This window comes from Podarcis erhardii (genome assembly GCF_964252035.2).
Source record: "Podarcis erhardii genome assembly, chromosome: 5".
In the NCBI taxonomy this organism is placed as follows: domain Eukaryota; kingdom Metazoa; phylum Chordata; class Lepidosauria; order Squamata; family Lacertidae; genus Podarcis; species Podarcis erhardii.
Genome location: NC_138509.1, coordinates 84,835,976 through 84,861,558, shown reverse-complemented (window position 1 = coordinate 84,861,558; position 25,583 = coordinate 84,835,976). Strand labels below are relative to the sequence as shown.

The 25,583-nt window shown below is 44.5% G+C and overlaps 1 protein-coding gene across 8 annotated transcripts in view; it reads right to left on the bottom strand.

Moving 5' to 3' along the window:
- LOC309342067 (uncharacterized protein) overlaps window positions 1-23,143 on the bottom strand; it is a 223,481-nt gene extending 200,338 nt beyond the window's left edge. For all 8 annotated transcript variants that reach the window (XR_014156695.1, XM_081862106.1, XM_081862111.1 and 5 more), the window contains exons 1-4: window positions 22,735-23,143; window positions 9,651-9,785; window positions 8,578-8,690; window positions 6,627-6,722 (exon numbers count right to left, since the gene is read on the bottom strand). Coding sequence is in view for 7 of the 8 variants with exons in the window: in XM_081862106.1 (XP_081718232.1) it covers window positions 6,627-6,722; window positions 8,578-8,690; window positions 9,651-9,785; window positions 22,735-22,820 (430 nt within the window). In the remaining variant the exon portion in view is untranslated. The remainder of the gene's footprint in view (window positions 1-6,626; window positions 6,723-8,577; window positions 8,691-9,650; window positions 9,786-22,734) is intronic.
- Between the last annotated feature and the right edge of the window lie 2,440 nt (window positions 23,144-25,583).

Here is a 25,583-nt window from a genome sequence, read left to right as displayed (position 1 = left end):
CTTCGCCACAGCAAGGCAGTAGTGATGTATGGAAGTGAGAGCTGGACCATAAAGAAGGCTGATCACCGAAGAATTGATGCTTTTGAATTATGGTGCTGGAGGAGACTCTTGAGTGTCCCATGGACTGCAAGAAGATCAAACCTATCCATTCTGAAGGAAATCAGCCCTGAGTGCTCACTGGAAGGACAGATCGTGAAGCTGAGGCTCCAATACTTTGGCCACCTCATGAGAAGAGAAGACTCCCTGGAAAAGACCCTGATGTTGGGGAAGATTGAGGGCACAAGAAGAAGGGGACGATAGAGGACGAGATGGTTGGACAGTGTTCTCGAAGCTATGAACATGAGTCTGACCAAACTGCGGGAGGCAGTGGAAGACATGAGTGCCTGGCGTGCTCTGGTCCATGGGGTCATGAAGAGTTGGACACAACTAAACGACTAAACAACAACAACAGGCATATTTGGAATTTTGAGAAAGTGTCATGGTGTCATGAACTGGCAGGATGACAGTGAGGAGGAAGAGGAAGAGAATCATTTATATGCCCGTTGTCTTTGTCCATGGAGTTTTCTTGGCAGGGATACTGGAGTGGCTTGCCGGTTCCTGGGATTGTAGCTAGGAGTGGGACACATTGGGGCAAGCTGGGGATGTGGAAGCAGAGTTTGGTGTAGGAAGTACTCATGGAGCAATGGTGAGGGGATGGGGGTCAAATGCACAGGGACCAGAGCAGCAGGACCAACTTCAGCAATGTTTACCTTCTTGCCCTGTTCCTGTCACCAATCTAACCCTTCTTGAACATGAGATATAGTTGTTTTGCTTCCCAGTAATCACCAGCGTCGTAAGAGGCCTCTTTTGAACAGAAAAGAGGTCAACCCCTTGTGTGATAAGTGAAACCTATATTGAGGTTACTAGGAGGAAAAGAGGGGACATGAAGACGGTATGATCTTCGTTGTGCAAATGAACAGCAACCACTTTTACTAGGGTTACATGAAAATATGGCTCCTACTCCGTTTGTCCATTTAAAAAAATGTACAGACACCCATTGCAAGAGAATTTAGATGAGCTGAAATTTTACCAAAAAGGAAAGACAATGAGGGATATTCAAGCCTCCTGCTGTGGATTTTGATTATGAGCCAATTATTGCTGCAGTTGCCACGAATGCTTATTAGCTGAATTTCAGGAACAGGCCATTTAAAAACTCAGACCTTGAGCAGTAGCTTTTGTGCTTTGATAGAAAACTGAAGCCTCCTATGCATAATGTCATTTGGAAGTAGGCAGAATAATACTAGTGGGGCCCAGACTTGCTCATATGAGCAAAGCCACCATCATATCCAAAGTTCCAGCAGCCCCTGCTAATCAGGGAAGAACTCTAGGGTGGAGGGGTGGGTGGGTTTTTCAGTTTTCCTAGGTTCATTCCTGCTTGGTACCGCAAGCAGGCATTCCCCTCTTCAGCAAACAGGACAGCACATCCTTGACCAACCCCACTCTGCCCCATTTTTGGACCTGACCCCTGATACTGCAAGCAGAAGCCATGGGGCAAGGAGAAGAGTTTACTGCAACAACAGGCTTAAGCACCTACGCCAGTGATTTTCAACCAGTGTGCCATGGCACCCTGGGGTGCCTTGAATGATGGTCAGGGGTGCCGCGGGCAACACTGGCCTCTGTCCAGTGTTCTTTCCCTTCCTCCTCTGATGCCCTTTCATGTTTCTGCCACCCAAAGGCTTGTGTGGCTGTTTGTTGCAGCAGCCCTGGCTACAAGCGCCACAGGTGGGGCTGGCCAGGGGGTACTAGTTCCCAGGAGCGGAGGTGGCCTTGGAGTAAGCAAACAGGCGAAGGAGCCCAGCCAGCCAACCAGTCTGCCAGCCCTTACTGTTGGGAATGGACAGACAAGTCTCAGGCCCCTGTGGGGCAGTGTGAGGAGGCACGGCTCTTTGGGGCATGGGGAGGCAGCTCAGAGACCAGGGGCGTCAGCTGCAGAGGACTCCCGAAGAGAGGGGAGAGAAGATGAGGCTGAGGGCACACTCCACAAGGGAGGGTGTTCGAAAAAGGGCGAGAAGCTGCCAGCTCTGTAGCGAAGGGGTGACCTAACTGGGCTCCTGAGCCCCACAGAGGTGCTGCAGAAAGAACGTAGTTAGTCAAGGGAGCCGTGTACTCAAAAAGGTTGAAAACCTCTGACCTAAGCAAATAAGCAGTGAGTCTTAACATTTTTATGTCTCCAGATGCATACAGAATTCTTCACAAAGGCTTGCATTTTCTAGAAGAGGAGCTATGAAAGTCTACTGCAATAAGGAGGATTTTGTTGCACCTTAAATGCTTATGTAGCTTATGCTTTCTCAAAAAAGAGCTTGCTGGCATCAGATACATGAAGAAGACAATGAAATTGGCTCTGGAGTACAAGAGCTCACCACACAATAAATAAGTTGGCCTTCAAGAGATGCCATAAGACACTAATTAACTTTTATGGACGTCTTACCTGCAGTTCTGTACTATCACTTGATATCATAGTTATTTTGAGGTAAGTGTATTCTCTGGAACATTTATCCTCTCATTCCTAAAGTGGATGTCCACTGTGCCTCCCGGGGGGGAGGTGCACTATAAGACACCCTTCGCTAAACTGACAACTTTCAGATGTTTAGGATGACAATGTTCGTCAGCCATTCCTGATGCTAGCTTGGGCTTATGGGCGTTGTAGTCCAAAACAGCTGGAGGGCACCCAGTTGGCAAAGGGTGCTACTGGATTATAGAAACTTGCAACCCATCATGCTTCGCCCTTTCTAGGTTGTGAATGCACATTGTGGTCACTAGAGAACATCCCTGTAAGAATATAAAGAGTGCCTTGCCGGATCAGACCAAAGGCCTACCTCGTAAAGCATTCTGTTTCCATAGCGACCAGCCAGAGGCTTTTGGGAAGCCCACAAACAGGGCATCAGCACAACAGCCACAATAACACTTGTGATCTGTAAAAGCTGGTATTTAGAAGCATATTGTCCCTGGCTTGAGATGACATAAAGCCATCAAGACTAGTAGCCATCTTCAGTAGCTGAGGGCAGTATTAATCCTGGGCTCAGTACTGACCCTTGTAGGTGTGAGCTGGTGGGACAAAAAAAATGTATTGGGCCAGTGAGATATAGCAGCTATGGAATAGGGCCTAGGAGACCAAGGTTCAAATTTCTTCTCAGCCAGGAAGTACAGGCAACCCATTTACGTGGCAGTCACGTTCCGAGTGTTTAAGTGAAACCCGCATATATTTGAAACACCATTGAAAAAGCCTGCAAACACTCCTCCCCTCCCCACCCTGTTCTGCCCCTTTTTGTGACTTTTTGGGTTACTTCCTGGTTTGGTACAGTGTGTATGCGCAGTCACACAAACATTGAATGTGCGTTAAGGGGGGAAGGTTGCCTGTACATTTGGCCAATCACAGTCTCTCAGTCTAACCTGCCTCAAATGGTTGCTTTGAGGATAAAACGCGAGGAGCGGGGAGACCATGTATGCCACCTTGAACTCCTTGGAGGAAAGATGGGTTATAAACATAATAGTAAATAAATAAAACATTGGCTGAGGGGAAGCAAGCTCTACTTAATCCTCCTTCCCTCGACTTTACCACCTCAGCCAAAATGGATAAACAGTAATTTCAAATCCCAGCCTTGACACAAGACGTCTCAAGAGAAGAGTTCTGACCCTCAAAGAACACAGCTTGCTCAGTGCTGCCTGATTAAAAACATGAATAATCTTTATGAGAATGTCTTCCTTACATGTTTGAGCTGGGTGGTTATTTAAAAATAAATAAATAAGACCAATGCACATAAAAGTCTATTTCAAGACAACTGGCAAATACTTGGCGGGGGGGGGGGCTTTTTTTTTTAATGTGAACTTTACACAGCTCAATCTAGTATTTTTATATTTTTTATATTTTGTTTTGAAATATTCTATGCAGAAAAACTGATGGAATACAAAGATGGAAAGGAATTGCATTTCTTTTTACTGTTCTGCAAACCTTCGCCTCGAAATCAAGATAACCTCGTATTTTAGACTTACAAAATAAGCTGTAACATCTCTAAGGGAGTCATTAGACTACCTTGCAAATTGCAAGGGAATCGCTCCCTATTACAGATTGTTATGATATCCCTGGGCTGTCCTCGGTCATGTCAGTGAACTGTTAAAAGCTTTCTATGCCCCTGTTCGATGTAATGCATTAATAATGGCTTCACTTCAAAAACCAAAAACAAAACTACTCACCACCTTTTCCCCTCATTAGCCGGCTTGAATGCCCAACAATCAAGGGGAAACGATTCAGATTATAGGAAATTTTAGAACTATACATTCCAACATACTTTGGAGTAAAGAACCAGGTTTAACCAATTCCTTCTTTCTATGTGTCCTCAAAAGTAAGACAATGTCAGAGACGAAAAGTTTCAATAGCTACAGATGTGTAATCTTCAGTGGAGGACAACAGGGGCCTTGCACCCATTGTGGATATTCCAGGATCCCATCCCTGAAATTTTCTGATATAAAAAAGCAAAGGCAGTTGGCTCATAAGCACAATTCCAAAATTTACAAGATCAGGCCAATCAAAATGTCACTTTTTTGGAATTTAAAAAGATGTGTGCTTTTTGCCATGGTCTGCAACCTTACTAGCAACCTCTGAGCCATGTACTTCCAACAGAAGTCTTCGCCTTCATTTCCAGGACCCATGAATAGCTTTTACAAATATCTCAAAGTGAATTTTGCCTATAGTGTCATTTACAGATCCAGAACTGGCAGCCTCTCAATAGCCCATGCTAGAAGTGATGACTGCCAGAATTCCAAGCAGACCCTCAGGAATCAGTTGAATGTGCACAGACCACCGAGATAAAACTTCAAGCTGTAAAGAACCAGAAATGGCAGACTAAGCAGCACTGTTTTTAATGGTTTCGTGTCAGCACTCTAGTCAACTCCCCGGGAAATAACCATTGCAAAAATCCTCGTTTTGATTCCAGAATCCAACCTTATTGCTGCAGCTCCACAGTTTTTCCCACCTTAGAATGCCATATGCCTTGCGTGCTCAAGGGAATGCCTTTATGTTTTAGACATTAAGGTAATCGCTGCATTAACAACTAGAGATTCGAAACATCGGCTCAGATTCTTCCAACATTCCCCCCATCAGAGCTAAAGGGAGTTCTGGAGCTTCTGCTGAAATGGACACTGTGCAGATGTTAACGGAAACACAATTCCATTGGTGGGCCCACAACACAATGATCTGCATTCTCCATTGCGCAAAGCATTGCATCTATAAAGACTCTGGTTGCAGTGGTAGAGTTATTCCTTGTTATACCTGATACGGTTTAGCTTCTGGGTCTCATGAAAGTCATACCAATGCCGAAAGTGCATCAATGTCATTAAGCTGCACTAGTGGAAAAGTTACTTGGAATGAGCACACATGTTTTGTGTGCCCACAGCAACATACACATGACCTCAACCCACTCTCATCACAGCGCCTGTATTCAAGTTTTGATTCCTGTTCAAGACTTCAGACGAGTTCAGACAGCCAATGACCTCCCCACCAGAGTTTGTTGGGCTCCAAACCCCATTAGCTCAAGCCAGCATGGCCAATGGGTAAGGATGATGAGAGTTGGGGTCCAGCATCTGGAGGACACGAGATTCCCAGCCCCCTGTACTAGACACATCCCTTCCCTTCTCTCTCCCAATATTCGTAATCCATAATCCAACAAGACAGAGCCAAGTGTGGTACACAAACACACAAAACGGCTTTTGCAGAATCACATGATCACACCCCAGCAGATTGCCTGGGATTACCAATGGAATGGTTTAATTTGGAAATGCAGTGAAAATATTATAAACATAAAGAACCGCAGAAAGAGAGGGAGAGGAGTCAATATACGATATATGAAATAACTTGATTTTTAAGAGTTTTTTGCTTTCCATACAATTAAAATTATAAATAATTTGTTTTTAAAAGGAATACCAACTGCGTGAATTGTTACCTTCAAGAGGTAGCTATGCACACAACCACTAATCTGAATGCTTGAATCCACCCATTATAAAGATACAGACAGCTTCGCCAATATCAGGCAACTTCCAGGTTGCTTATCATAAGCAATCTCAGCTCACAGTCAGGAATGCAAGGTGAAAGCGATTTCCATTCTGGCCTCAGTTTTCATGAAATGCTACATTTCTCTCTTTATCCACTATTTAACATAAATTAAGTGCTTATTTGCCTAAGTTACAAATTTAACATAACTAACAATGCAGTTATCTGCACACCATCTACTCCCATGGAAAAGAAATATCAAAACAATGTAAAAAGATTTAAATAATAATAACAATTACGTATCAGTTGTGGGCTTTAGAAAACAAGTATGTGGTGAGCAAATCTGATTGTATTTGCTGGGTCGTTCCAGACATGAGACAAAAAACACAATCTGCTTCTGTTTCTGGCAGAATTCTCTGACTTTCCAACTTGCAGCTTAATGCCATAAGACACTACTCAAAATGTGCTAATGTACGACCGTGCGGTCGTATCCTTCCGCAGTGGGCTTTAATTGCCATGCCACATTAAGGAAACCGAATGTAACAAAGCTTTGGTCAGCACATGGCTAGAACTTCCCCAGAAAAATATGGAACTTCTGACTCACCATACTGGCAGCGGGATCCCTGAAATCCTGCTGGACACTGGCACATCCCCCCAGAGCATTTCCCTCCATTGAAGCAAGTGCCCACAGAGCACAATGCTGGAGAAAAAGGGGAGAGACAAGGCAGCAACAGTTATATGCAGAATCCATGAGCTTCTCACACAGCGAATACTACAAATGTTGCTTGAAAGCGAATGTGCCCAAGTCCTCCCTCCAGGAAGGGAAGGAAAGCATTATTAATAAAATAACCCTGAGGGCTTTTGCGCACATAACAAGGCAACAAACTACAAATGCATGTTCAGACAACAGGGTGATGAAACATTTCAAAAAGAATGGGAAAAATTTATGTCATACATAGGAAGGATAAGGTGAAATAGTGAAACCAGTAGAACTGAAATAAACCTCATAAATGTGAAATACGAAGAAAATTTCTGGATAAAGAAAATAACAAAAAGTAAAATGTACAATGAGATTAATGTAACCAATGGTAGTTGTAAATGAATATAGACAGACAATAAGAATTGTATATACAGGAGGATTTATCTGACTATATAGACACTCTATGGACAAATACGAAAGAAGAACAATAATATACAAAACAGATGAAGACAATGTGAAAAAGTTAGATGTGATATAAAAGGCCAGAAGAGGGAAGGAGGGAAGTTGGCTCTGGGGAGCAGGTGTAAATGTGAAATGTAATACAATATGTGTATGTGGAGTGTGCAAATGAAAACCAATAAAAAATATTATGGGGGGGGGGTATAAATGCATGTTCAGCAACTGGCAGCTGCGTTTTCCTAACATGTGTGTGCACAATACACCTGCATCCAAACAGAGTTGCAGATTTCATGCTTGGGACTGTCCTACGCTGCTGTTGTTTTAGTTAAATGCAAAAACTCAGTGCTTTATGCTTTGCATAAAGGTACCAATCTTCAGAGCTGCGAATGTCCCCTCTAAAACCCTGGAATCCTGCTGCTAAGCAGTAGAGACATTACCAAGCTGCATGGAGCAAACGAGATGGATCAATGGTCAGACTCAGTATTTATTCACTTATTTTGTTTATTAAATTTCTATGCCACCCTTCATCCTAGAATCACAGGGCAGTTTACAGTATAAAAACACAAAAACACATAACATAGTTAAAACAAAAAACAAAGGACAATAACCCCACACATACCAAGTTTAAAAGGCCATAAATTGGCTAATTATCCAAAGGCCTGAAAGAGGAGGAATGTTTTTGCCTGGTGCCAAAAGATAGTAAACAAAGGCGGCCGGTGAGTCTCTCTGGGGAGAGCATTCCGTAAGCAAGAAGCAACTAAAGAAATGGCTGAACCTCTCCTGGAAGAGGCACACAAAGAAGGGCCTTGAGACGATAATTGCAGGGTTCAGGTCAATTCATATGGGGAGAGGTGGTCCTTGAGGTATGGAGGTCCTGAGCCATTTAAGGCTTTATAGGTCAAAACCAACACTTTGAATTGGGCCCGGAAATTAACTGACAGCCAGCGCAGAGACAGGCCAGAATTGGCATTATATGCTCAAACTGTCTTGGCCCCAGTGAGCAGCCTGGCCACCAAATTTCACACCCGCTGAACTTTCCAAACCTTCTTCAGAGGCAGCCCCACATATAAAGTGTTGCAGAACCTAGAGGTTACCAGAGCATGGGCAACAGAAGTTAGGTTATCCTTGTTCAGATAGGGGCATAACTGGGCCATCAGCTGAAGCTGATGGAAGGCACTCCATGCTACAAAGACCACTTGAGTCTCAAGCAAGAGCCAAGGATCCAGTAGTAGCTCCAAACTGCATAGCCACTTCTTCAGAAGAAGTGTAACCCCATCAAGTATAAAGGAGCTTCTTGTGTTCCTGCTTTTTTTTAAAAAAAAAGAAAATCAATCAAGAAGCATCTTTAAAGAATAATGAGTTAAGCAGCTCATTGTATTCTACAATCAGAACTTACAGTGAAGGCACCCAGGTTCATCCTCTTTCTTCTGGCTCCAGCCAGGGCAGCACTTAAAGACAGTGTGATGTTCCATGCTGTACACTTGCTTATAAATGGTATAATAGCTTGTCCTTTAAAAATAATCATAGTAAAAGCACAGTGTAAGATAGCGCTAAGACAAAACATTGCCCTACTTTGTTCAGGCAACAGCTATGGTCTACATCCAGCACGCAAGGAAGAAAATAGCATCTCTATTTTGAGACACATTATCAGTTATTGCATAGCAGTGGTTTTCAAACTTCCTTTCTTTGGGGAATGCTGTTGACATTGAACTCACCTGATTTATCCTCCATGCATCTGCCATGGGACCCACATATTACAGAAATAGGAAGGGGCAAAAAAATATTTAGTGAGTATATTAGAGGTTACCGCCCTCACACTTCTGCTATGCTTTTCTGCTTGTGTGGTGGCACCTCGGTAAAACCACTTCTTGCTGTTTGTAGCAGAGTTTTCCCCGGAGGCAGAGGACAAGAACAGAAGTCATACTCAAATTCACAATCAAGAGCTTCTTTATGGCTTGACTGGTTGCACAAGCATTTCTGTTACTATTATATACAAGCTATTTACATTCCTTCTTTCTCTCTCCAGGATGGTATAATCTCAGTCCAGTAATTAATCCTGACACAGCAAAACTCACAATATCAGCAGCACACATTGTCTTACTTCCAAACTTGTTATCAGCATGCGTGCTGACAGTGTGCTTGTGTGTGTGCATGCGCTTTCTTCATGTGGAAATTGCAGCCTGCAACAACCTCCTTTTATTTGCACCTCCAGCTGACACCAATCAAGCCTAGAGTGCCACTCTTACACACTAATGAAAAATTCTGGAACCCTCTTTAAAGCTTCCAGGAACCTTTTTCTGTTTCTTAAAGAATGTTTTCCTAATAGAGTAAAGCAAAGGTGTGCACTCAGCATCTCTTAACACTTAACTAATGTGTGGTAGGTGATCCTGGGTATGCCCGCTTGCTTAAGATGATGAACACTGCTTCACTGATCAAACCATGCTTTAAAAACACAGGACCATGTGTTACCTTCTCTCATAGGCCATGCACCATCTCTGTCCTGCACAGTCCTGCTTCCACATCTTCATCAAATGGGTAAAGGCTTGAACACATGGCTGGCGATGCCCCACCATGGCCAACTCTTGCTCGGAACAGACATTTGGCCTGCAATTTTGGGAGACGAAAATAAATCAAGAGCATGCCCTGTGGGGACACAACGCCAGATAACTCTGTCAAACACTCCCAATTCTTATTTTGATTACCCAGATGTGAGTCACCAACACCTTCCTATCTCCTTTATGTTGTAAACAGCACATAATTTTAGACAAAGCCTCTTCACCAGCTGATTCACGCATAACTTGGTCTTCAACTGCTTAATTGCTTATCAATGAATAATTAGCAGATGGTTGTACAGACCTGAGATGGAAAACCTGTAGTCCGCCAAATACTGTTGGACCTCAACTCTCAGCACCCCCAAGCAGCACTGACAATGCTCAAGGATTATGGGAGCCACAGCCCAGCAACATCTTTTAAATGGAGGGGAATTATTGGTTTGTTTTTGTTCTTATTTTTATTATGTATTTTGTGTTTTTTTTATTATGATTTTATGTTGTGAAACCCCCCCCCCAAGGTCTATGGATAAAGGGCAATATAAAAGTAATAAAATAATAATAATAATAATAATAATAATAATAATCTGGAGAGCCACAGGTTCCCATCCCTTGTCTATTGAGTTCACGTTCCCCAACACACTGCAGAGTGACTCCTGGTCAAATGTATCTCTCGGAAGTCCCTTATCACTGGAAGTCCTCTGTTCAAATGTCACCACAGTGATGATCTCATTAGGTGGCCTTAGGCAAGCCACCCTTTCTCAGCCTTAAGTTTCTCCATCTGCAGTATGGGGAATAATAATGTTCTTATTTTACAGGGATGTAGACCAGGCATATGAACCACTCTGAACACTTACCACAGAGATTTTCAAGCTGTTTAGAAATATTTAGATAAAATAACTAACACACACACACAAAAGGCTAAGTACCAGGAATTGAACCTGAGATTCTCTGGATGCAAAGTATGTGCTCTGTTTTGTGCTCTGCCCCTTCCACAGTGGTAGTAGGGAGGAAAGCTGAACAGTCTCGCTGTAGAGAAGGCACCCCCCCCCCACACACACCATCAACAATTTGGAGTTCTCTGTTATTCTTGCAGCTTCAACTGCAAATTGAATCCGAGGGGAGTTGGAAGTTCAAACATCTCAGCTCTTCCACATATTTCTATAGTGTCCAGAATAGAGCTTCTGCATCTCCCCACTCTGGAGATGACAAAGGTCCCTATGGGCTCCATTAACGTTTGTGTCAACAAAATGAGGAACAGAACACACTGCACTGCAAAAACTGTATGTGAGAGATATGTTCTCACAGAATCATAGAATAGAATCATAGAGTTGGAAGAGACCACAAGGGCCATCGAGTCCAACCCCCTGCCAAGCAGGAAACACCATCAGAGCACTCCTGACATATGGTTGTCAAGCCTCTGCTTAAAGACCTCCAAAGAAGGAGACTCCACCACACTCCTTGGCAGCAAATTCCACTGTCGAACAGCTCTTACTGTCAGGAAGTTCTTCCTAATGTTTAGGTGGAATCTTCTTTCTTGTAGTTTGGATCCATTGCTCCGTGTCCACTTCTCTGGAGCAATGGATCATGGGCTCCCAAACACAGTCAATAAGAACTTAAGGGCTCCCACTGGGACAACTGTTGTCCCTTCCAATGGAGACCTGCTTCAAACTTAGATCAGGGGTGGGGACTCAGATGTTCGATTAATGTTTCCATCATTCCTGCCACTGCCCATGCTGACTGGGGTTGATGAGATATTCCATCATCATCTTGGGGACTCCTGGTTCCCCATCCCTGCTTTAGACTATATACAGCGGAGCAGTAATTTCCAAGCTGTATTCTGAAGAAACCTGGTGTGTATTTAAGCAAAGGTTGGATGACCACCTGTCCTGAATGCGTCTGGATTGCATGGGGACTAGATTGCCCTTGGTGTCCCTTCCAACTGTACGGTTCTATGATTCCTTGAAAGCCTGACAAACAATAGGAGGAAAATCATTTCTTTCTTCCTTCATTGATTTTTAATTTCAAGTAATGTAACATGTCCATACAAGGAAAACACAGCTTAGTAGTTGTACAGAAAAGAAAAATAGCGCCTGACAGTTGTAGTTTTAGACGTTCCAGAAAAGGCAATCTCTCCAAAAGTGTCTCTTCCATAAGGTTCCATGAGTCAATGGAGGGTGAAAACCATGTTCGATTGTCTTAGCGAAGTCAATAAAAGGACATCATGTCCTATAAAAGGTGTGAGTCTCCCCCCACTCCAATCGATATTCCTTTTGTGAAATGGTTAATTTGTCCATAAGCACGATGTCCCATACTTGTGAAATCCAGGCTTCAAAAAGATTTGTGTTTAAAGTTTTCCCATGTTTTGCAATCATTAACCTAGCTGCAGTTAACGGAGGCTGGGGTCATTGCTGGTGATGTTCTTAAGTAAAATGAGACAATAGGGCTAATTTTGGGTCTGGTTGCAGCAATAGTCCCATCATTTGAATAATTGTTTGCAAAACTTTTTCCCAAAAGGGAGTAAGTTTTGGGCAAAACCACCACACGTAGAAAGTCAGGTAAACTGAGTTCCCACCAACAACTTATGATTAATTCTATATATCCTGGCTGGGCACATGTACCAGCGTTGTGCTATCTTTAAAACATTTTCTTGAGTTTCTTGGAGGGATCCAAATGATAGCCGATTCCAAATTTGTTCCCACAGTTGTTCCTCTAGTCTCCAAAACCTTTCCCCCATTTCAGTCTTAATTTTATCTAATTGTGTGAGGATTTTATCTAGTTGGGGGATGTTTCCCTTTCCTAGTGGGTTGCTCAAAACTAATTCAGCTGCATAATGCTTCAGTACTTATATTCGGTTGGTTTAGAAAATGCATCATCTGGTGTATCTCTAGCCAACCACATGGTTTATCTCGCAACTTAAAATTTATTTCTGGAGCTGTAAGGGGCTTTTGATCAGTGTAGAAGCTTCTGAGTTTATATAATCCCACTGTTTCCCACCTGGCAAATGAGCCTGATTTGGCCGCTGTGCAGAAGGAAGTGTGTTGTGTTACTGAGAGAGAAATCATTTCTAAGATACAGTTTTGCCCAATGGTTTCCTGCAAAGTGCAAACACGGAGTATGGTTTGATGTGTTCTGGGCTCCAATGCAGGCAACAATGAAGCCAATCCTCTGCAATGCAAGCCATGAAAGGGCTTCGCAGAAGAAGGGTCTATTTGCTAAGTACTAGGCACTTATATATAGTGCTTTAGGAAGTTTGCACTTCCCATAAAAGCAGCACTGTAGCCCTTCCTAACCAAAATTACAAACTTGATTATCCTTGTATTACAGGTGGCAGGTGGGGACAGGACAGCGCTGATGTGGTGGGGCTCGTCTAAGTCCTCCTAATAAGGATGGCGAGGAAGCGGTCAACCAGAAACTCAGTCCTTTAACCACTGCACTAGGCCAGCTATCCAGAAACACGTCCCCTAAAAAGGAAGGGAGTCTGGAAACTGGAGGCTAATCATCAATATGCCATCTAGTCACCATTTCCCCCAACCAGACTCCAGAAACATGAATCGAGTGGATTTAAAAAGCAGGAAGATGAATGCCCTCAGGTGACATGCCTGCTCAAATATAACCAGTATAGGATGAGAAGTTTAGATCGTGCTATGAATTTGCGTTAACTGAAAAATGATCAAACTGTTTAATGGGCAGCTGCTCAGTAGGTGCTAAACACACTATAGTAAGCGTCTAAATTCAGCAGAAGAGTCTTTTCACGCCCCCACTAAACGGAAGGTGTCCCAGTTTGTATCAGGTCAACTGAAGCGTCTGCTGTCTGAATACTATTGATCCCTGTGAAGTCAAGATACACTTGATTTGCCACATTACAGCAACCCCACCCCCGCAAGCAGTGAGACGTTCCAGGGGCAATGCTATAGGGTTTTATTTTCTTGAATGAGGAAGCACAGGTCTGAAGATGTCTTTGTAATATATCTATTACACAATAAGCCAGCACTGTGTGAGTGGAAGTAAGCTGATTCTTCAAAGCTGGCAGAAAACGCATCATTATTGTGCAAAGTTCACAGAGTCCCTGCAACCCAAAATATATATTTATTTTTTTACAGCCAGCTAATAGCTCTCTCTCTCTCCCCCTCTCTCCTTCAGTTCTTACAATGAACTGGTTCCTCTGCTTCTCCCCCCAGCTCTAACATGACATCCCTGCCCCCGCCAAAAGCAGGGGAATAGAGATTCCCAGCCGTTGAGGACAGAGAAGGGGAGGAAATGGTAGGGCAGGATCTAATGGTAGATCTCAGGGTGATTTGCAGTAGATCAGAAAGGGTTTCTGACTCCCAATTGTTTAACTATTAGGCTCCTTTGAGAGGAAGGGCGGGATATAAATGTAATATAAAACAACAACAGCACTGGGAGCTTAGAAGGATGTGTCAATTTCAGTTCTCTCATTGCCTCATTTTTAAAGCTTAAATTCAGTTCTCCACATTTCTGCAGCAAGCTGCAAACAGGAACACTGCAAAATCCTCACAAAAATTCACCAGCATTTTAGAGTGAATTTCTCCTAACACACACATTTTTTTTGTATACGGTTTTGACCGATGTACACATTTTTGCAAAAGATTTCCCCAATACAGTTTTGTATGTTGTACTCACTAATATAATCATACTTATGCACACTTGTCCCTAATATATGCATTTTTGTAGATACTGGTTGGTTGGAGAACTGTATCAAAATAAATAAATCAGTGTGGATTTCGAGGCATGGCTGTTTTTTGGTTCTCAATTTGTGACGACTTCCATGTCTGAAACAGCCAAAGGTCACTGGCAGAACACTTTCCCAATGCCTCGGTTGTTACTGTACGTTGTTTGAGGATCATACTGGCAGATAACCAGCCTATAACATGGGGCATCTTTTGGTGTGCCATTGGTACATTTAGCTCTATGCTGACTGGCAGCAGCTGTCCGGTATTTCAGACAGGACACACTCCTGGCTTACATGAAGGAGCTGAGGATTGAACCGGGGACCTTCTGAATGCAAAGCCTCTGCTCTACCCCTGATCTACGACCTTTCCCCAACAAGGTTAAGTAACCTCCATTTCAGTGGATGACATTCACACATTCTGCTTCAAGTCATTAACTGACAAGCCATCATGTGACATAAGCACATGTGCAAATGGATCTAAAATTTGGGAGCACAATTTCACAAATCAAGGTTAATACAGTGGTACCTCGGGTTAAGTACTTAATTCGTTCCGGAGCTCCATTCTTAACCTGAAACTGTTCTTAACCTGAAGCACCACTTTAGCTAATGGGGCCTCCTGCTGCTGCCGCGCCGCCAGACCACAATTTTTGTTCTCATCCTGAAGCAAAGTTCTTAACCCGAGGTACTATTTCTGGGTTAGCAGAGTCTGTAACCTAAAGCATATGTAACCTGAAGCGTATGTAACCCGAGGTACCACTGTAATCTGCAATTCCTACAAGCTAGATTTCTGATGTTTTGCAATAATTCTGGGCACTCTGAATTCAGTGTTGCGTTCTTCCAGTCATTCCATTTGTACAAGGATTTCAGCTTCCTAGATGAAATGACCCCACCTCTCCTCCCCTTGCATGCTATTCTGTGGGGTTCTCCTGACACAAACACCCCAAGCCAATATCAGGGGCCACAGAGGGGAGGAGACTGCAGAAAGCTCCTTGTGCAAGTGGAAGCAAAGTCTGATGCAACCGAATTTTAGATGCTGACCACCACTGTGCATCAGCATGTGCTAAAATATTTGAAAATACGAAAATCAGTATCTTACATGCAGCATTTGTGAGAGCCTTGGACTAACTCAAATGAATGCACTCACTGACATCAGTTGATGGGATCATCTATCTAATGTGTTCCAGGAAACCCTGGAGTTCCTCCAAAGTTCATCAGGGATTCTTCAATGAGGAAATCAGAAGGAGTGGGCAAGCCTCCTTTAACAACACCTTGCCCACCATCATCTGCCTTCCCTTTCAGTGTACAAGCTGTATGTTCTAGATTTATTTGTTTCATTATGAATCACTTCCCATGAAACAGCCTGAAGCAATTCAAGAATAAAAGCATCCACAATGAAACCTATATGAATACTATTTCTAAACCAAAGTAGACAAACGTTGGGATTTTTAAAAAATCTCCACTAAAAAGGCTTGTTGGAAGAGAAAGGTCTTCAATAAATACTACTACTAATAATAATAATTTATTATTTATACCCTGCTCATCTGGCTGGGTTTCCCCAGCCACTCTGGGTGCCTCCCAACAGAATATTAAAAATAGAATCAAACATTAAAAACTTCCCTAAGCAGGTGCTAAGGCAAAGGGTAGATGGCCTACATCACATGGAATGGACCCCTGAGTGGTCTGTGCAAGCCCCTCTCCTGCAGAGTGTAGTGATCAATGGGATATATAAGGGGGTGAAATGATCTTTTAGGTGACCCGATCCCAAACTGCATCTGGCTTCATACACCAACACTAGCAACGTAAAGTTAGCCTGGTAGCTAGTTGGCTGTAGTCATCTCATGGGGGTGATAACAAGGCCTAGGAGGCAACCCCTCATTCTGAGGGCGGTAGAACTACAAGAGGGCTCCCTCTGCCGATCTTAATACCTGGAATATTATTGTGTATGGGAAGGGGGGCAGTCTCTCAGATATGTACCTAAAACATTCCCTGATATTCTGTAGCATGTAGAGGTTTCCTGAGTAGATAACGCCATGTGAAAGTGTTCGCTCAAATTCAAAAGTTTTAAAAAAGAACTGATCAATTGCATCTCGGCTGGGAACATACTCCTTTTCCTTTACACTTGGTAGAAATAGTATTTTCTTCTACTGGAGCGCGCGCTCTCTCTCTCTCTCTATATATATATATACACACACAGTCGTAACTTGGAAGTCAAATGGAATTCATTCTGGAAGTCCGTTCGACTTCCAAAATGTTCAGAAACCAAGGCACGGTTTCCGATTGGCCTCAGGAAGCTTCTGCAGCCAATCGGAAGCCACGTCGGACATTCGGGTTCCAAAAAACGTTCGCAAACCGGAACACTCACTGCCAGGTTTGCAACATTTGGGAGCCAAAACATTTGACTTGCAAGGCGTTCAGGATCCAAGGTGCGACTGTATACAGATAATTTTTTCAACACATTGTTGCCCCCTCCATGTGTCTTAGAAGGTAGGCTGTTGCCTATTACTGTTTGCATGACATAAATCAATCCGAACATTAATTGTATGAATGCAATCAACATGCACTTTTTGTAAACTTAATGTAGCAATGGGAAGTGGGAAGCATTTAAGCCAGGTGTGGTTTTCCTGCAGCCTTCAAGTTGGTGAACTGAAGCTCCAATTAGTCGATTTTTGCACCTTCTTACTGAGACTTTGGCTGAGTGCATATAAACAACAGGACATGGGTGGCGCTGTGGTCTAAACCACTGAGCCTAGGGCTTGCCAATCAGAAGGTCGGCGGTTTGAATCCCCGCGATGGGGTGAGCTCCCGTTGTTCAGTCCCTGCTCCTGCCAACCTAGCAGTTCGAAAGCACATCAAAGTGCAAATAGATAAATAGGTATTACGCCGGCGGGAAGGTAAACGGCGTTTCCATGCGCTGCTCTGGTTCTCCAGAAGCGGCTTAGTCATGCTGGCCACATGACCCGGAAGCTGTACGCCAGCTCCCTCGGCCAATAAAGCAAGATAAGTGCTGCAACCCCAGAGTCGTCCGAGACTGGACCTAATGGTCAGGGGTCGCTTTACCGTTTTCCTTTCACCGAGACTTACAAAGCAACCTAGCCCTTCATAATAGCAACCCTTATAAATGTGTGACCGTCTTAATATTCCAGTCCACTTTTGCTCCAAAGCACGCCACCTCTTTAGATAGTTGCAATAAGGTTAATGTAGCAAGTAACGCGGGAAGCAACTGCCACTATTTACCTCAGATTGTGTCATAAAATCTTTAAAATCGTTAAAATACAAAGCCGTCACCTCTCAGCATCTTTATCGTAGAAAAACATCACATCCAGGTTTGCCTCCTAGAGGACATGACTAGGAGAGGGGCGGGAAACCATTTTACAGCCTGAGGGCCTCTCACCCTTTGGGGCAAGCATCCAGGGGCCACATTCCAGTGGGTCCAGAGGCAAAAGTGGGAAGAGCAACAAATGGAGATTTTTACCTTCAAACAAAAGGCTGGTGTCTCCGCAGGCCAAATACAACCTCTCTGCCCTTCCCCAGGCAAAAAATGAGACCCTATCTGAGTTCAAGGACCCACTGCAGCCAGGCAAAACCACTCAATGCTGGTACAAAGCAGGCATGTTGAGGGGCTGTGGCTGGGGAGAGTCCCATGGGCAACACAGAGAGGCTTGAGGGCTGCATTTGCCCCCCAGGCCAGAGGTTTCCCTGCCCTCACACTAGGAAGTGATACCCCTGGCCTTTAATATTAGGAGAAAAGTGAAAACTAAATAAAGATATGTTACCACACTAATTTCATATGTTCTCACTCAGGAGTGGGACTCTCCAAAAAGGTTTTAGTGAACTGAAGTGAACTTCAATGTGTTAGGCGCATGCTAACACCAATTATCACCCAATAATCAGAATAGGAAACTGGTAGCAACAGTAACCACATGAGTCATCAATCTTTGTTAAGTGCCTCACATAAATACCCTAAAACAGGCTTCCTCGACCTTGGCCCTCCAGAAGTTTTGAGACTACAATTCCCAGCATCCCTGACCACTGGTGCTGCTAGCTAGGGATCATGGGAGTTGTAGGCCAAAAACATCTGGAGGGCTGAGGTTGAGGAAGCCTGCTCTAAAACAACCCCCCCCCCGTCTTTTCCACCGCTGTAACCCATCTTTGACCCCAGCACCGTGCACAGGAACCACTTTAAGTTGTTTACTGTTTACTATGCCCATTTTTCTCCTCTCCCCCTTGGTTCTCAAACTTAATCCATTCCAGAAGTCTGTTCCAAAACCAAAGCATTCCAAAACCGAGGCACACTTCCCCATAGAAAGTAATGCAAAATAAATTAATCCGTTCCAGACTTTTAAAAACAACCCCTAAAACAGCAATTTTACTATCAAACGAGACCATTGATCCATAAAATGAAAGCAATAAACAATGTACTGCAGTCACACAGTCAATCAGTCAGTAGCTGAACTGGGTTCCACACAGTCACAAAAACAAAAAAAAGAGCGGCAAAAACAAAAATGCAAAATAGCAAAAACAGACAGACCTCAGCAATAACACTCAAAACGGAAGCTCAGAACAGAAGCATGGCACTCAAAATGGAGCATGTTCAGCCTCTGAAAAAGGTTCACAAACCGGAACACTTACCTCCAGGTTTGCAGTGTTTGGGTTCCAAGCTGTTTGAGTACAAAGGCATTTGAGAACCAAGGTTCCATTGTACACTTTCCCTCCCTTTGTGCTCCCTAGTTTCTGCTGTTGTCCCTCCTTTCACTACTCTTAAGAAAATGAAAGTTACCAGGAAAAAACCATTAAAAATGGGACATGGCCCTGGTGAGAGCCATGTTAGGTTCATCTGTGACCTAATTACAAGTCCTGACTTATTAGTAGAAGGCCTCTATCCAAATTTATTTTCAAAGGTGGATAAGGTTTACAGGTGAGGACTATGCTATCTCATGTAAAAAATAATAATACAAAAAGCCAATATACATTTCCCAATGGAAAGCTGTAGATATTGGTCACAGGGGGAAAAGGAAATTAAAAAATGACACAGTCCCAAAATAGGAGCACTATCATGGGGTGCTAAAGATGCAGTGACAATCTGACTTCTAATATCAACAAAAACAGTTTGAAACTGTGAACCTGCCCTTTCTGCTCCCCAGAATAATTCTGCCTAAAGATGGTTGCAAGAGGTACAGACAGCAGCCTGCTGCCTCTTCCCTTCTCCCCACCCCCCGCCCTCACCGCAAAGTTACACATCTCCCTAATCGTTTCTCTGTTCAATAACCTCCGGAGACCTGAAGTCTGCAGCTATTGCACAAAGCAGCTGTCAAGAAAAGAAATCCAATTAAACTTTTTGCCATGGGGCTGACCCCGATTGTAGGCTGCAGTATAGACCAGACAGTGTCACTCAAGCATTAGGTAACACACAAGAACAGGCAAGGCACTTCACACAGCAGGCACAATGCCACACTCTTTGACTCCAGTTAATTAATGCAGCATAATTACAGCCCTCCTGATTCTAACCTCTTGTCACAACGGCCAATTCAAATCACCACTGCATATATGAAGCACATACTGAAATTATCATTAAGAGCAATTCGATCATTTTATTACAGAAGATGAAATGTGTCCTGTCTCCAAAGCCAGAAGATCAGGGACATGCTATGGGTTTGTGCACACTGATGATGAGTTACCTCTTCCCTTCCTATGGTTTTCTTCAAGCAGTTTTGTTGGTATCGGCACTGACCATGGTTTGAAGAGGGTTTGCCCAGCGGCGTAGCGTGGGTTGTCAGCACCCGGGGCAAGGCAAGTAATTTGCGCCCCCTAACCCGTGGATTTGCACCTCCTAACCCCCAGATGTTGCGCCCAGTGCGGCCGGCCCCACCTGCAGCCCCCACGCTACGCCACTGGGTTTGCCTCAAAACAATGATTAATGTCACTGGGAAGCTGCAATTAAAGTAAGCTATGGGGAGGAAGAAAGTCGTGCAGAAAAGGGGAGGAGTGAAGGGATGCAAACCCCTGCAACCCTAAACAGTGGTTTGGCGATCTGGACCGCTGTGCCTGCACAGAACCTTAGACTCTGACTATAAGGATAGCAATAAAGGCATACTGTTGGATAACTAAACCATGATGGCATGCCATGTATGCATCCTGCCTAAAGAGTAGCATTTAGAAGGCTCTTTGTATGGAATAAAATTAAATTCACTACATATCACTTGAAAGCAAAAACAAGCAAAAGCAGATTGCATGCAATGTTGCAACTGTAAGAACGTTTGATGGAAGCTCAGCGCCTCCCTCTCCTAGCTTCCTTCCTACACACACCATCACTCAAGAAACCCAATGCAGGAATCTGCCTTTTGGAAAGAGGGAATATTGGTCCATGTAGCTTAGTAGAGCAGTGGCTCTCCAAGGTTTCAGGTAGGAGGCATTTCCAGCTTTACCTGGAGATTCCAAGCACTGAACCTGGGACCTTCTGCATGAAAAGCAGAGATGCTCTACCACTAAGCTGTGGCTGTACCCAAAGGGTCTAACAAAAGAATTCACTTTGCTATGGGCATGCACCAAAAACAAACACCAAAAACAAATCACATGGAAGGAGTGCACAATGTGAATCTGTTACACATGCAAAGAGCTAGAAGCCACAACTTATCAGGGTTTTCCACCACACCTCCACACGGAAATGCTTATACAGTATGCTTTTCTCAGCCATGACCAAAGGATAAGTGGCCACACTCTTGTCAGCACAGACACAAAATGCATGTAGACATTTTGTCAATGCACAAAGCAGCTGTGAATTCCACAGAAGCCAACAAGAGTCCACAAAGTGAGGGCATTTAGAACTGAAGTGAGATACCGCCTTAAGATCTTTGGGAGGAATTCAGTGTCGCGCTAAGGCGACTGCTCCATCAGTGCAAGCATTCCTGCTTGCCGGACAATCTGCTGTCTCCCCTCTACACAAACCTGCTATTCCAGGGTTTCTCGTGGCCCTCCCAAGAGGATTTGGAGATAATGGAGGGCAGGGGGAGGTGGAGAAATAATGCAGGGGGAGGAAAGGGGCTCAAGTCCCATTGAACTAGTTTCTGCTAGCACAACAACTTACTTGAATCTGGTCCTTTGTCTGAAAAATGCTTACTGACTAAAGGGAGCAAAACTTCCCCTGCTCCCAAAGAGCAAGGATGCCTTAATTTACTAAAGCAAAATGCCGCAGATAAACTCGCACATGTTTAGTCTATTAAATCCTGAAAAATCACGTCCCCTCAATGCTTACCTCCCTGTCTTACATTCAGGAAGTTCCTGGTTCAATTCCCGATATCTGCCACACCATAAACTTAAAGCGCATAAAATGCACGTTTGAAGTACATGACTTCCCCCAAAGAATCCTGGGAACTGTAGCTTCCTCTGGAAGAACTGCAATTCCCAGCACCATTAACAAACTACAGTTTGTTATGCATGTGCTTTAAATGTGTAGCTGGATGTGCTTTGAATGTATGGGGTAGCTCTGCCCAAGAACTCTGCCTGCGATGTTGGACAGCCATTGCCCATCAGATGTGACAATATCGGGAATAGAATGGATGGACAAACTTGGCAGGAAGCAGAGTCCTATAGGGACGTTTTCACTTTAGCAACAGCCCCCTTTTATTAGCCTTCCTCATTCACAGGAACGCAGGAGTCTCCTGCCTTGTACTGAGACAGACCTCCATCTAGCTCAGTATTGTCTACACGGGTGAACAGCAGCTCTCACTGGTTTCAGGCAGCCCCACCTGGAGACACTGGGGATTGAACCTAGGAACTTTTGCATGCACAACAGATGCTCTCCCAATAAATCGGCTAATACATTTGTAATGCTAAGCAGGGACTGGTGTGCTTTTGAATTGGATGGAGGGGGTCCTATGTGGAGATTACGGTAATGCAGGAGGTTGGACTAGATGACCCTTGCGGTCCCTTGCAACTCCACAATTCCGTGATTAAATAAAGAGGCTGCAATCCTGTTGTTGTTTAGTCGTTTAGTCGAGTCCGACTCTTCGTGACCCCATGGACCAGAGCACGCCAGGCACTCCTGTCTTCCACTGCAATCCTAGCCATGCCTAAACTCAGGACTAAGCGCAGCTGAATTAAGATGAGCATACGTCCAGGTGAATGGGGTTAGGATAGCAGCTTTAGAGAGGGGGGGAGCAAAACGGGAATTCCAAGACATTCCACCCTTTGTGCGGGGATCAAAGCGACCCGCCCCCGCTCCGTTTCCCTCCCCGCGCAGAACAAGATGCAAAAGGACTCTGAGCAACCCACTCCCCTTTCCAAGGAAAAAAAAAGACCCGTCCGCTCCACTCACATGCCCTGCTGAAGTTGCAGCGGCGCGCTGGGCGAGACCACCAGGCTGCCAAGGATGCACACGAGCCACGCTGCGCTCGGGGTCATCTCGGCGGGGCTCCGAGGTCGAAAGCCGCCGGCTGCAGGTCTTCAGCTGCCCGTCCCGGGCTGGCGCTGCTGCAGAAGAGCAGCGAGCTGCGGGAAAGTTGGCATCGGGGAACTTCAGAGGGGACGGTCGCTGCGCGTTCGGATTAAGAGGGATTAAGGAGGTTTAACAAAAAATAAAATTATTTTTTTAAAAATCGGGAAGCGCTGCTGCACCGGCGGCGTGCGGGGGAAGCAACCGATGAGGGCAATTTCCCTCCAGCTTTCTGCGTCTCTCCTCGCCGCGCTGCTCGCCAGCCCCGCGCAAGCAACAGGCTCCGCTGAAGCTCCACCTCCACCTCCCAGGAGCAGTTTACAGCCCTCCAAACCATTTAAAGCCTCTGCCGAGCCAATCACGCCTTTCCAAGTTCCTCGCCCCGCCCACAATTTGTTCTCTGCTGGGATTCCTAGGAAAAAAGAAGAACAACCCGTCAACGGGGATGGACTATCTAGCTGAATTTACAGCCCCACATGGGGGAATCAGGCTCATTTGCTTCCCCTTCGCAGTCGATCAAGTCGTGTCTAACTTTGCACTGGCTGCGTAGAATCAATACGGCGCTTCGGTCGCTTCACCGTCAATAAATTCCTCCCGAATTCTGCGTCCAGAAATGCTAAATTCTGCAACTGGAATTGTGTAACCGTAGTACTGTACACATAATTACTGTTTCTGGCTGTGAAATGGGGAGGGGGGGGGAATAACTTCAACCTGCCTAGATAATAATAATAATAATAATAATAATAATAATAATAATAATAATAATTTATTTATTTATTCCTCTCCCATCTTGCCACTCTGGGCAGCTTCCAACAAAACACTAAAATACGATAACCTATTCAACATTAAAAGCTTCCCTAAACAGGGCTGCCTTCAGATGTCTTCTAAAAGTTTGGTAGTTATTTTTCTCTTTGACATCTGGTGGGAGGGCATTCCGGAGGGTGGGCGCTACTACCGAGAAGGCCCTCTGCCTGGTTCCCTGGCTTCTCACAGCGAGGGAACCACCAGAAGGCCCTCAGTGCTGGACCTCAGTGTCCGGGCAGAACGATGGGGGTGGAGACGCTCCTTCAGGTATACCGGACCGAGGCCGTTTAGGGCTTTAAAGGTCAGCACCAACACTTTGAATTGTGCTCGGAAATGTACTGGGAGCCAGTGTAGGTCTTTCAAGACCAGTGCTATACGGTCTCGGCAGCCGCTCCCAGTCACCAGTCTAGCTGCTGCATTCTGGATTACTTGTAGTATCCAGGTCACCTTCAAAGGTAGCCCCACATAGAGCGCATTGCAGTAGTCCAAGCGAGAGATAAATAGAGCATGCACCACTCTGGCGAGACAGTCTGCGGCCAGGTAGGGTCTCAGCCTGCGTACCAGATGGAGCTGATAAACAGCTGCCCTGGACACAGAATTGACCTGCGCCTCCATGGACAGCTGTGAGTCCAGAATGACTCTCAATAAATAAACAGACTTGGAAGAGGAATTTATAAAGGTTATATCATCACCCTCAGGAAAACTGCACATTCTCTTTTGTTTTGGGGTGCAACTTCAGCCAGCCAGCCAGACCCTGTTCTCTAGCAGTAGCAGTCCATGCATGAAGACCAATCAAGCTGTTTTCCAGCTTGGCAAGGCCCTACCCTGCTCAAACAGAGATTCTGCTAGTATGGGCACAGGTGGGGAAATAACCCCACTGAGCTCTGTAACCCTAAGGCTTCAGCAGGTGGGATCAGCATACTTCCTCAACCCATGAATCAGCCCCAGGGCACTAAGCAGCATTCTGTCTTCTTGGAAGTGATCCATTCTTTCAAATGAAACTTGTGTGTCATGGAAGACATACCAGTAAGGAAGCTAGACAAGGTTGATTGTTTCTCTTAGACAGGAAGGAAACAAAAACTGCTGATTCTAGCCAGATATAACCAAGCCTAGTGCCATCTAGTGACCAAGTAGCAAAATTACACTATCCACCAGGACTGGTCCAGCCATAAGGCAAGGAGAGGCAACCATCTTTGATGGCATGATTTACAGGGGCAGCAGATTCAAATGTTGATCTTCCTCCCCCCTTTTTCTCCCTGATGTAGGACTTCCCTCAACCCTTCTTCCATGGTAGGCACAATTTTGGGGTCTGACTCAGGTGCAAAAATATATTAGCCTAGCCCTGCTATGCACACAATGTGCTTAGGATTGCTGCCTGAACGGCACACCCAGACAAAATAAGATTTGTAATACAGTGGTACCTCTGGTTACGTACTTAATTTATTCCAGAGGTCCGTTCTTAACCTGAAACTGTTCTTAACCTGAAGCACCACTTTAGCTAATGGGGCCTCCTGCTGCCGCTGTGCCACCGGAGCACAATTTCTGTTCTCATCCTGAAGCAAAGTTCTTAACCTGAAGCACTATTTCTGGGTTAGCAGAGTCTGTAACCTGAAGCGTCTGTAATCTGAGGTATCACTGTAGTTTGTTCACTCTTCTGCAATGTTAAAGGATCAACTAATCTCATTACCTTTTGGAAAGCAGAGGGGTTTTTTAGTCACCTTTTATTTCTTTAACTCTGGTTAGGGGTGGCCAAGGAAAACACCAGAAGTGCCTGCAGGATGAGGCCAATGACCCATTTAGTCTAGTATCCTGTTGTCATAGTGGACAACAAGGTGCTTATGTGAGAACAACAGCAGGAGGATTTTGGATAAAGCCATAAACCTCTATTTTCAAGGCTGGATGTTAATTACAGCTGATATATCATCTGA